This window comes from Trichogramma pretiosum, unplaced genomic scaffold (assembly GCF_000599845.2).
Source record: "Trichogramma pretiosum strain Unisexual culture from Peru unplaced genomic scaffold, Tpre_2.0 scaffold68, whole genome shotgun sequence".
Classification (NCBI taxonomy): Eukaryota; Metazoa; Arthropoda; class Insecta; order Hymenoptera; family Trichogrammatidae; genus Trichogramma; species Trichogramma pretiosum.
In genome coordinates, this window is record NW_019641616.1 from 840,351 (window position 1) to 852,860 (window position 12,510).

Consider the following 12,510-nt stretch of genomic DNA (forward strand, 5'->3'; position numbering starts at 1 on the left):
ATTGTACATAAATTACTCAAACTTAAAATAATATTAACTCATACTTATTTGTTCTCTTAGTTCATTTTTCAATTTTGATAAAGCTTCCATACTGATTTTATTATCTTTCATCATTTCTCGCAATACGACTAATTTATGTTTAACAAAATTGGTTTTTTCAGAAGATAAATGAAATTTTGCACTTTTGCTTAAAACAGGATCTCTGGTATAATTACGTATTAAACACCAAATTCCACCATCTGACTGATAAGTAATTAAATCATTTGAAGTACATATTTTTGAAGATAAATTTGGTATTTGAACAGGCATTTCTACAATTGTATTGAAATCATTCACAATTTTCACAGCAAACATTGTTTTGCCCCGATTTTTTAACTGTTTAACAATCAATGAATTTTTGGGTAAAGATTTTTTAAAATTAGATACTAAAAATGTATGCTCAGACATTCTGACCACTTTTTCATCTGGACAAAATTTTATATTTTGTTTACTTATAAATATATTAATTCTTTTCAATTGTTCTTCTTTCTCCAGAACTTGTTCTTTTAATTTTTGAAGTTGTAGAGTTTTGGAAAATATTTCTGCCATAATTCGTTCAAGTCCATGTAACATATTTTGTTCCAAAGGAACAAAATTGGTGATACTTTCTACATAGTCTTGTTTAAACTTTTTAATATCCAGTTGAAAAATTTCTTTTTGATCATTCAGGAATATTACATAAACTGACTTATAAAGCTTAAAACTATAAAAATGTTTGTTTTCCATTCTAACATCTTCTATTGAATAAGAAGTCAACAGTTTTCTGCAGTAATATGTCTTTTCACCATCACAATATATTAACAAAAAAATAGGACCATCTACTATAGCATAATAAGATTGCACTGTTGATGAAAGTAAAATTTTATCATATTGCAGCTTATTATTTCTTACGTTAATAAATATCACATAATTTCCATCGGTTTTAAGAATAACACCAATATTTTTACTATTATTATTCACCAACTTCATACCAGTTATTAAACCATCGCAACAGTACATGACTTGAATAGTAGAATTTTGACCGGCCAATTTATATAACTTGTTTTCATGACTGATTAAACATAAACTGTTAAAGTTGTTGCATTTATTACCAATAAGATTTCTATAGAATGATTCTTCTGTGCTATCAGAGTTTATTAATAATACTTCTATGCCATTAGTAATATTTATTTTAAAAGTAAAAAGTTGTCTTGAAGTTTTTTGCTTTTTATCATCAAGACAAAGGTATCCATCTTGTATCGTAAATACTTCATAAAAATTGATCCCCATTTCAATTCCTGATTTACTAACACAACTAAATTCTGAATTTTTATTGAATTTATAAATTCCAGTTTTATGACACAGAAAAAATACTCTTTCACCATAAGAACGAATATCTCTAATATTTGAAGGTGCTCTAAGTACATTTAATTCTGGAGTAGACGAGTCATTATATTCATAAAGGAAAACTACAAATTCTTCGCCTTTCCAGGCAAAACACACAGTTTCGCCATAAAAGTTGAGAATGGCAAATTCTTGTGGGACAAAGTCACTATTGTCTGTCTTGATTAACATTTTGGATCATTCAACTGAGAAGTTTCTGTGACTTGTAATTAATTCTGACAAAGAAGATGTCACATAGACGAAATTTTTAGTTAATGCCTTTAGCTTTTATTGCTCTCTGTCGCCAACGGTATGATCGTAAGTATGAAACAACTTCGAGATAAATTTCCAATATTGTCACGAGGAATATGTAATCAAAATGTCTAGTCGCCTGTATGAACAAGTTTATTCCAGTCAGTTTGTACTCGTTCAGTCAGTAAAGAATGGAGGCACTGAAGCGTTATACACTTACATGCACCATAATTATATGATAATCACTCAATTGTTGACGTCTCTAAAATTTCAATGCTGCAGTCCGGACTAAGAAAATGCTAACCCGATCTTTTTGGGACCGCCACAATGAAATTGTAGAGGCGCTGTGGCTCATGACACAATCCCGATCAATGCCCGTCGCGGTATTTATGATGAAATTCATAGAATTGAAAAGAGTTATCCATGTTTATTTTTTTTCCCAATCCGTATCAAGTATGCGCTATTTTAAATAAGTACACCCTGCGAGTAGATACGCGGACCTCGAAAATTTGAGATCGATTAATCGCTTCTTTCACTGTTTATAAACAAAAGCGCGTGACTACAGTTTCACGACATACGTGATACGCTGCGCAGTGAAAGAAGCGACTAATCGATTTCAAATTTTCAAGGTCTGCGTATGTAACTCGGCGGTGTACACCTAATCTGAGTTTATTCAAACATAACATGTCCTTGTTTAAACAAAGAAGTAAAATAATCGTCCAAATTCATGATATTGACATAAACAAAAAAAAGCCGATAAATCGATAAACAAATTTAAAATCCCCTCTCGTGTTTAGATTAGCTATGCTGTGTCGATCAATTAATTTGAACGGTATATCGAAATCCACGTGCATTCAAAATTAACCGTGTCGACTGTCATTACAGCATCTGCCCTCTCGCGGCCAATGACTCCAGCGGGCTGCGGTGAATGAGTGAGTCGTGCCTCGTGAGTCGTCCTCGTGTCTGCACTCTGCAGACTGCCAGTTTGAACTTCGGAGTCAAACAATAAACTCCATTTCACTCTAAAAATTAAAACCTCTGCTAAAAGTGCTGAAAAGTTTATCATTTTGGAATAGTTGTGCACTCAACTCAAGAAATTTAATATAATTGGTTAAGTTTTTGATAGTTTACCGGTAATCAGTTCTGGAATTTATTTACTTGTTTTTACGCAAAAGTGATACAAAACAAAGCTGTATACAATCATGGAAGCCGACGGAAGAATTTTAAGCGATTCGCAACAAAAACAATTGGAGGAAGTTAAAAAAGGAATCAGATCGTTGCTCATTGCTGAAGCCAAAGAAGAGGTTACGCTACGTCGACTAAATGAGCTCTACGAAGAATTTTTTGGGACTGATATTCCTATAGAAAATTTCTACTTCTCTTCTTTGGCAGAATTTCTTGCTCGTATGCCCGATGTTTGTGAACTCAGGACCAATAAAAAAAATGTCATGTGCGTACAATTCGTCGAAAGTGAAAAAACAAAGCATATTAGTGATATGAAAAAAAAAGAAAAAGTGAAGGATAATCGTAAAAAAAGATCTGTGGCTCATGCAGTAAAAGATTATCACCAAAACCATAATTTTTTAGTTCCTAAGTTATTAGTTACTATATTACATGAATTAAGAGGTCCAAATTGTCTTCCAAAAATTAAAAAAAATGATGTACTTCTTAAAGCTGTCGATCACCAAGGGCCTTATGCATTTTATAATTTAGAATCATTGCATAATCAGCTCAGTGATTATACTCATTTATTGTATTATGATGATGAATTTATTTACTTCAAAAAAAATTTTGAAACTGAAAAAACAAAATATTTGGATAACAAATCAAATGTTTCTATTGTAAAAACGAATGATAATGTTCACATAGAAGAAAATGATATTGTCAATGAGCGTACACAAAAGTCTTTAAGAGCACTTATAAAAAAATACAACGCCATTAAAACTTGGGATTTGCCACGAGCTTACCGCAAAGAATTTCAAAAAGATTTAGACTGGCAAATGTATGGATTTCACAATATTGTAGAATTTTGTAATTCGCTATCTCACATACTCACGTTGGTACAAACTCCAGATGGTAGGCAAATAATGGTGACAGATGCTGAAAATCCTATAGAGTTTCCATTAGAAAAAGAATGTACTGCATCCCCTGAAAAAAATGATTCCGAACCTGCTGTGCCTTTGAAAGTAGTCAGTAGACAAGTAAGTTAAAATTCTCTTTATATATCATCATTATTTATTAATAGATTTTTTTAATCTGGCTTTATAACAAAATATATCATTCATAAATTTGTACCAAACAAAAAAACTTATAAACATTTTTATTTTTGCAGAGATATAGAACTTTAATCAACCTAACGCCTAAAAATGCTGTAAGGTTTGATGAATCAATACGTCAAATATCAGTTGAAAATTTGATTAATTCAAATGAAATGTTAACCGTTTTTGTGACAAATGTTATAAGTCCATCATTTTTTTGGGTACAAGTAGCTTCAAATGCACGTACTCTTGATAGACTGATTAAAGATCTTGAGTGAGTTTTCTTTATTTTTACATATGTCTTAATTTATCCTACTATTTTTATAATACTAATTCATTTTAAAATGCCTTTATCAGACAATTTTATCAAACTGCTCAACCTGCTGTATTTGAATTACCATTGGTTTTTCTAAGACCTGGAGTATGGGTAGCATGTAAAGTTTTATCCACATGGTGCAGAGGATTGATAACAGATGGAAATTTAGAAAAATCTGAGGCAAAAGTAAGAATAAAAATGATTTATTAATCATAATTATACTTAAATAAATAGTATATTACTGCCCTGGGCCGCGAAAAACAGAAAAGTCCCAGAGTTTGTGTAATTAGTGGCCGAGGCGAAGCCGAGGCCAATAAACACATGCTCTGGGGCTTTCTTTTTTCACGGCATAGGCCTGTATACTATTTTTCATACACAATGGCCCGAAAATCGCTCTTCCCGCTTTGCGCAGCGGCAGGGAAGTAGTCACTTTTGGGCCGCTGGTATGAAAATTTATTTAATGAGTAATAAATTAATAATTAAGAATTTAAATTATATAATTATAACAATTGGTTGATTTTCATTTGTTTTAGTTTTATTTAATAAGACTATCTCTTAATAATTCATTTTATTCTAGGTGTTTTTACTAGATTATGGTACAGTAGGTTTTTACCCTGCTAAATCCCTTTGCTTTTTGGATAAGAGGTTTATGAATATACCAGCTCAAGCAATACCATGTTCATTGCATAATGTTGAACCATTATCGTCTAAGAGATGGACTTTCAAAGATGTAAAAATATTTAGAAGTAAAGTTGTAGGAAAGTGTTTTGCCCACATAAATAGTATAGATAAAAAGGTAAAAATTCTGAATTTTTTGTATTTATAATGTTATTGGATTGTTTTAAAGTACTAAAATTACTAAAAAAAAATATGCTTCTGTTTCAGAGCAACTCAATGAAAATCTTATTATTCGATGGGAAATCAAATAGAAGTATTAATGAATGGTTGACCATGAATAATATGGCAAAGTACGGCAATTGTAATGTTAACATTAGAAATCCTGTTATTCAACAGCTTCAACATTGCAATACAAAATCAACCATCCCAGTTAAATTATCCAGTACATTAGTTAATGAAACATCTCATAAAAAGGGTGCTTTGGAAGTATCTAATAGTGATCTTTCAGAAACGTCCTTTTCTAGTCTATCAAAAAGTGATTCAAGTGATATGCAGCAATTTTCGGATAGCCAGAGCATTACAGATTCACAAAAATCGACTTCATCTTATGAAACTTGTGATAGTTCTGAAAACTTGGTAATGAAGAAATTCATAGCTAGATTAAAAAAGAAACTACAGAATCAAAACAATTTATCAGAAAGTACAAGTTCTGATACTTTAAGTGAAAGTTCCAAGAGCGATACTTTTCAAAGTTGTGCAAGCTCGTTGAATTTTTCTTTTGGTCATCCAAATTCTGAAGGTATTATCACACGAACTGAAGATTCTAAAATCTCGGAATTGAGAAAAAAGCAGTTAAAAACGTTACCAATCCAAAGAGATGTGTTGAAAGAACTAAGGCATCTTCAGGTATCTGTAAAAATTTAACAATTGTACAAAATTTTAATTTTGTATACATTGAAAATTAATATTTGTACATATTAGGCTTATGTATAAGTGAATTTTTTAAAGAACAGAGTATTTATAATTAAGTGTTATAGAAGAATATTTTTTAGAATTTTATTTTATCTTAATTATGCATTTAATGAAATGCATCCAATATTTATAAAAAAATTTGATGCAATTCAATCAAAATTATAATTAATCCTATCAAGAATTGAAAGTACTCAATAAACATTTTTTTACTTTCAAAATAGTATATTATAGTCCTGTAAGGCCGAGAAAAGCCAAAAAGTTCTACGACCAATGTAATTAGTGGCCGTAGTCGATAAGTTCATGCTCTGAAGTTTGATTTTTTTAGTTTAGGCCAGTATACTATTTTTCATACCCAACATCATTCGGGGACACTGGTTTAAAAAACAATTATTGTCAATTTAATTATTGTGAAATTAAATTTTTGAATTTCGACAATTATTTCATTTTATAAACATAATTTTATGAAATTATGTGACAGCATCCATTAAAGTTTCGTATCTAATGTGACATACTAAAAGTACTCCTATATATAATATCAATCGAGGAGCGCGCTCGCTCTGGCAATTATGATTAATTACAACTGATTTATTAGTTACAATTTGATAAAACTATCTTCTTGTAGGATATTTTTTAACCTTAAAATCATCGGAATTTGAGGAATTTCAAAATAGTACTTCGTGTAACGAGTTTTGCAGAAAAAGCTTATCTACACAAGTGGCATACAATATTTCATAACACAAGAGCTTAAAAGTAGCGGAAAAGTTGCGATTTTTAAGTTATAGTACTGTAAAATAATAACTAATAACATTTGAACAAACTAATATCAATCGTTTTAAGGTCGATGACCTTGCACCAATGGTGTGTTACGGTCTTCTCATTTTATTTTTAGTTTTTTAAAATTGTTAAATTTGAGGCGTAAATTTTATGCGATCGGTGGAAAAATGCTTGTTCAGGGTAAATAATCATTATCGAGATTAAGATGAAGACAAACGATGGGACAATTTTTTCCCATATTATAGCCGAAATATTTACGATTGGTCTGCTTTAAAGTCTAAAAGTTGAATTAAATAGCATATTACTGCCCTAGGCCGATAAAAACAGAAAAGTCCTAGAGTACATGTAATTAGTGGCCAAGGCGAAGCCGAAGCCTATAAACACGTGCTTTCTTTTTTCGCGGCATAGGCCTGTATACTATTTTTCATACGCAGTGTCCCGAAAATCGCTCTTCCAGCTTTGCGCAGCGGCAGAGAAGTAGTCACTTTTGGGCTGCTGGTATGAAAACAAAATTTTTTTAATTATTGTGATAAACAAAATAAAATTTTATGTTGAGGTATTGAGTAAAATTTTTGATAGATTTTGTGTTCAATTCCAGTTGATAATAGTTTTGAGTTAAAAAAATCAAAGTTGTGTACTTTAATAGAAGATCTTGGAGTTTGTGTAAAATTAATAAAGGTTTTAAACTTGTTTTCTAAACTATACTGACGTTTCTGTCCTTTTTGTGAGATTTCAAACAAATCATTTTTTAAAAACTGTGCAGTAGAGTGTCCCTTATTTCTAAAATTTCATGGAACCTCAGTGCTATAGTTTTGGAAGTTTGTTAAGACCACAAAATGAACAAATCTCTTAGTTACGATTTTATTATATGGTCATGATACACCACCAATTGAGAATATCATTTAAACAAATCAAAATTTTTCGAAAAAATTCATACGTATTCTTTGACTAAACATAACAATTTTTAGTTACAATGAAAATTATCACGGCGTCAAAGTCGGCCCCAAGTTATTAATAATCCATGGTGTCAAATTAATAAGACATATTCACCGTAAATCGTCAACAATTTCAATATAAAAAAAATTGTTGCCGATGCGCTGCTCTAGGCAAAATTGTCAAAAATTGAAGTTAATGTAGGCAGAAAAGTTCTTAGTTTCTTGAATATTATGCCGAAGTCATTGTTAATTTACATGTCATTCTCGATTGGTTGCACAGTTACATGACAATTTTCGTAACTACAAGCTTTTTTATTTTAGATCACAAACAACTTTTAAAACCACACGAAAGAGATTCCATGCAAAAGATTTAAAAAATATTGATTTTTACCCTAGTAATGAGATACTCTTTAAGTTTTGTAAAACCTGTTTCTTATTATTCAAATATTGGAAAAAATGTATCAGAATTTTCTCTAAATTCTTATCAATATTCAGTGTTATTCTATCATTAGGCCATATCGTTTGTTATTGTCTTTTATAATCTGTATTAATAAAAATAATTATTTGTCGAATGTTTCTCTTATTTTTGCTTTATAAGTGAATTTGAAATTTTCGATACCTTTTGGTTCGATGCCTATGATTGAATTGTGTTATAATAATCAATTAATTTTAATAAATAAAACAATATGTCTTAAGCCTTTGAAAGAAATTTTAAAAATATCTAATGATATTATTTAAATTAAAACAAAACTTAACGATTATTTGCGTATTGTATCTTTGTAAATTCCTACAATAAAAAGATTCCCATACAAAAATGTCTACTTATTTATTACAGAAAAAGTCAACAAGTGACTATATTTAAAATCTTAACATTATCCATTTTTAATTTTCAGAAGGTGAGTAATTAATTTGTTTATTTTTGAGGAACTAGAAGATGGTTATTTATAATAAGGAAAAGCTCGTTAGTTGCCTGCGCGGGTAAAATATGATCTAATTCCCTGAATAGAGAAATACGAATAAAGAATACCCCGCGACAGATTTTGAATCGCTCATTTCAAGAATTTTAGCGAAAATGTTTGCACGCGTCTCAATAGTTTAAAAAAGAAATTGAAAATATGCAGGTGGAATGGAAATAGTTATTTTCCATTCCATGAATGATAATTTTTTACTGAAATGAGCCACATCTTTTTTTCCTTCACTTTTTCGAATCTTTTTATGTCACCCTTAAGCTTTGTTATGTGACGAAGTGACGCACGCAGCAGACGAACGATCAACTGAGTCAATATTGGTGAATTTTAGTGCGTTAGTTCGCTTACCCAAGTTAGTGTAATTCTTGTTTTTTTCTCTATTTGACAAACATTTTTTTATTGACAGTAAGGTATAAGTCGATGCTTGATGCGATTCTTCAGACAAAATGCTTATTTTACATGTTTTACATTTGCTGTCATTATAATATGCCTTTGAGATAGTGGAGTGTTGATCAATAATTTAGCCTATAGAAATATGTAGAGCCTATTGTAGATAGTTGTTAAATAAGTGCATTTTGACTTCGACTTATTGATAATTTTATTTTAACGATTGTTCTGAATAGTTTAATTTGCATTGAATATTTTGAACATCGTTGTGATTACATAAGACCTATATAAGATGACAGACATAACCTAAAATTTGTAACTTGGAATTTTTAATGAAAAAATATTATTTTATCTTCAGATTGATGGGTGCATTACGAATATTTTACCGCAGATACGCCACAGCTATAACTTTTCCAACCATTAGCTTTGGTTTGATCTTTGCTGATTGGAACCGTACTCAAAAGTGGAAAGCTTACCAAGCGGAGCAGGCACTCAAATCAGAAAATTTACTAGAGTAAAAAAACATGGCTTTAAAATACAACCTTTGGAAAGAGTATGCCATTTTGGTATTTCCTTGGACAGGATTTCTAACTGGGAAAGTATTGAATAAATGGGAAGATGAAAGATTATCACGCTTCAGAGATAAATCAGCTCTATACGGTAAAGCAGTACCGCCTGAAAAACCTTCATGGTGATCAGTTTATTTGTTAAATTGCTGATAGAGCAGTAATAATGGTGGAATATAATTAATAGTTTATTTAATTTTAAAATAAAATTAATCAAAAACATTAAATGAAAAGAAAATCTTTAATATTTCTAGTACCTGTCATAATAGCAAGTTTAGTTTTGACAATATTCTAATTGGGTAATGATAAATACAAAAGTAAATTTTTACATCATGCACATGTTTTTTTAATAAATCTTTCTTTCTAAAATTTATATATAGTGTATTTACAAATTGACAAGATTTTGAAATGCCTAATTTTCTAATATTTAAAAGTTAACGAAAGATAGAAAATTTCTTCTTGAGTGTTTCTTTTTTCTTAACACTTTTAACAGATTTATTAACTTTTGCTTGCTTATTTAAATTTTCTTTGTCTGCAACATGTTCTTGTGAAGCTTGCTTAGTTGCCAAATTGTATGCCATTCTCTTCTTTTTCAACCAATCATCGGCCTCTTCACTCCAAGAAGTTGGTCTATCATTAGTGGTTGCTTTGGATTTATTAACGGATTCCAAATTCAGGTACGAAATTTTTTTCTGATTTATAGTGTCAGCTTTGTCAACTGGTGCGACGTCGGTCTTCTGATCTATAAGGCCATAATTTAAAAACTTTGTGTCTTGATCTTGAGTAGCCAAAATATTCTGACTTATTCTTTGAATTGTCTTCTCTTCGATAACGTTGACAAGCGCGCTACTTTCGTTGGTCTCGATCAAACTAGCTAGTCTGGCCGCAGCGATCTTCTGCTCGATCCTGGGCCGCCTCTCGCTCGCCGAACGAGCGAAGCCAGTGGGTTTTTTGAACATTTCCGAGTCGAATTTCGTGGCCGTGACGACCATTGACTCATCGCCGTTGGCAGCCGAGAGCGTCGAGTCCAAGTCGTCGTAGCGTACCTTGGCGCGAGACTTGGGCTTGCATCTTGAGTTGGCCGTCTTGTAACTCGCTCTATCCGTAGTGATGATGGAATTTCTCGACTTGGCTTGATTTCTCAGAGTGTTGCTCGAGGACGCCGTCTCCCTGATATTTCTTCTCAAAGTCGGCACGTTGGACGGGTCGGATTTGCTTCGTTCCTTCGAGCCATCGGAGGATCTCGATTCCAAATTTCTCGCTATGCTGTCGGCGCTCAACGACTGCTTGAATCTCTTGGCGTAGAGCTCGACCTGGCGCATCTTATCCTTGACGAGTCTCTCCAAAATCCTCAGCTCCTTTTCCTTCTTGAAGAGCAGCCTCTCGCGCGACTGCAACGCTACCTCCTTGTCCTTCAAGAGCGTCTCCAACTTCCTGAGCGAGTCGAGCTTTTGCATCCAGTTCTCCTTGAATATGTCCTCGCTTATGTCCTCGGGCTTCTCGTGCTTCAGCTGGCAGCCGTTTTTGCGGCCGTGACAGCAGAGCTCCGGCTGCAGCGCCTCGTGAAAGTTCTCGATGTCCTCGGTGATGGACATCAAGCTGCTCGATCGTTTGGGTATTTTCGGAGCGACGATGCCGAAGCGCCGATACTTGGACGTGCCGAGGACCCATGCGGGGCTCTGAGGCACGTCGTACGTGTTTATGGCGTTATTGATGGGATTAATTTTGGTCAAGTTTCCCACGAACGGCTCGTCGTAAATTGGCTCGTCGATTTTCAGCGTCACCTTGGAGTACTCGGTCTTGGGTGGATCGGTGATGGCCGGCCGCGGATCGATCTTCACGTCGAGCGAGACTCTGTTCTTGGCGTGATCCAGCGGCACGATCTCGTCGTAGATGTGCTCGTCGATCTGGAAAAACAGGCCGGAGAACTCGTCGTAGTCGTCGGTCTTCTCGCACGAGTTGAGCGAGTTGTTGAGCGAATTGTTGTGCTTGTCCTCGGCGCCGGCGCCTGTGCCGCTGCTGTTGTTGCTGAGGCTCGAGTCGTCGGCCGACGACGCCGGTGACAGGTCCTTGAGCTTGTTGGCGATCTTCACGTCGTCGATCTGATTGATCGGGTTCTCCTCCTCGATCGTCTTGCAGAGACTCGGCACGATGAAAGCTTCGACGCGAAATTTCTTCATCTTTCCTCTCCATTAATCGGCTGCGAAGACAGAAGGGAAAAGCACGACTGCGGTTAATTTTAAACTCTTTTCAAACGGTATACGTCGAGTGCTTGAGAAAACAAGTAACAAGTGAAGTAAATGATTTGCGCGTTAGCAATGACTTACCAATATAGTCATCATCTCGCTCTATTCTTCATTTCGGTTATGGCTTTTCACAGGGCCTTACGAAACACAACAGCTAGAAGCAATTAATCAATTCACTATTACACGTATCCTGTTTCCATTTGAGCGCATCTGCACGATGTGCGTGAATATATATAGGCATATATAAAATATAGGCCTATAATATCTAAGAGAGAGAGAGAGAGAGAGAGTCTCGTAGTGGCACGGTGGAATGTAACGAGCAAGCAAAAATTTATCTGTCGAGCGCGTTTGAATCGTAGCACACTTTAACGCGACTAGTTGTATTGTTGCGAAGCACTGGAGTCAACAAAAAGCGATAAATAATCGATAGATTTCACGGACGAACTGATGTCGGCATGTATACACGTAGGTATGTACATACAACATACACACAATGCGGAGAGATGCTCCGCGAGCCGTGTATAAATATGTCTATATATTAACGTACAATACGTCAGGTGCACTGGCAGCAATAGTAAAAGTGAACTAAATTGGAGTCGCCGAAGCGCGCGTAACGGCTGAACGAAGAGAGCCGCAGAAAAAGAGAGAGAGAGAGAGCGTATAATATGTGTAAGGAGCGAGCGCCCCTTGCGAGATGCCGATAGGTCGAGAGCCTCTCTTATTATTTTCCTCTCTCTCTTTCTCTCGCGTACTTATATGCAGCACGAGAGAAGAGCAGAGCACACATTCGAGAGCTGTGTGTGTGTGTGTGTAGAGC

General features: G+C 33.9%; 3 protein-coding genes across 3 annotated transcripts; 2 read left to right on the forward strand and 1 right to left on the reverse strand.

Moving 5' to 3' along the window:
- The first annotated feature begins 2,533 nt into the window (after nt 1-2,533).
- LOC106651266 lies at nt 2,534-5,794 on the forward strand. Its single transcript, XM_014369706.2, has 5 exons — nt 2,534-3,854; nt 3,986-4,185; nt 4,269-4,413; nt 4,805-5,023; nt 5,113-5,794. The coding sequence occupies exons 1-5, from the start codon at nt 2,856-2,858 to the stop codon at nt 5,767-5,769; spliced, it is 2,220 nt and encodes a 739-aa protein (XP_014225192.1). The 5' UTR covers nt 2,534-2,855; the 3' UTR covers nt 5,770-5,794.
- A 3,522-nt stretch (nt 5,795-9,316) lies between these two features.
- LOC106651508 lies at nt 9,317-9,680 on the forward strand. Its single transcript, XM_014370035.2, has one exon. It carries the CDS (start codon nt 9,406-9,408, stop codon nt 9,574-9,576), a length of 171 nt encoding a protein of 56 aa, XP_014225521.1. The 5' UTR covers nt 9,317-9,405; the 3' UTR covers nt 9,577-9,680.
- Nucleotides 9,681-9,769: 89 nt separating this feature from the next.
- Nucleotides 9,770-12,241, reverse strand: LOC111693614. The gene is made up of 2 exons (XM_023458728.1): nt 11,775-12,241; nt 9,770-11,647 (listed from the first exon to the last, which is right to left on the reverse strand). The coding sequence occupies exon 2, from the start codon at nt 11,625-11,627 to the stop codon at nt 9,882-9,884; it is 1,746 nt and encodes a 581-aa protein (XP_023314496.1). The 5' UTR covers nt 11,628-11,647; nt 11,775-12,241; the 3' UTR covers nt 9,770-9,881.
- Nucleotides 12,242-12,510: the final 269 nt, after the last annotated feature.

Bases quoted from the DNA above. Each gene is read 5' to 3' on its own strand.
- LOC106651266 (XM_014369706.2), top strand. From the start codon at position 2,856: ATGGAAGCCGACGGAAGAATTTTAAGCGATTCGCAACAAAAACAATTG. The intron at 4,414-4,804 runs GTAAGAATAAAA...ATTTTATTCTAG, and splicing joins TAGAAAAATCTGAGGCAAAA to GTGTTTTTACTAGATTATGG. The intron at 5,024-5,112 runs GTAAAAATTCTG...CTTCTGTTTCAG, and splicing joins TAAATAGTATAGATAAAAAG to AGCAACTCAATGAAAATCTT.
- LOC106651508 (XM_014370035.2), top strand. From the start codon at position 9,406: ATGGCTTTAAAATACAACCTTTGGAAAGAGTATGCCATTTTGGTATTT.
- LOC111693614 (XM_023458728.1), bottom strand. From the start codon at position 11,627: ATGAAGAAATTTCGCGTCGAAGCTTTCATCGTGCCGAGTCTCTGCAAG.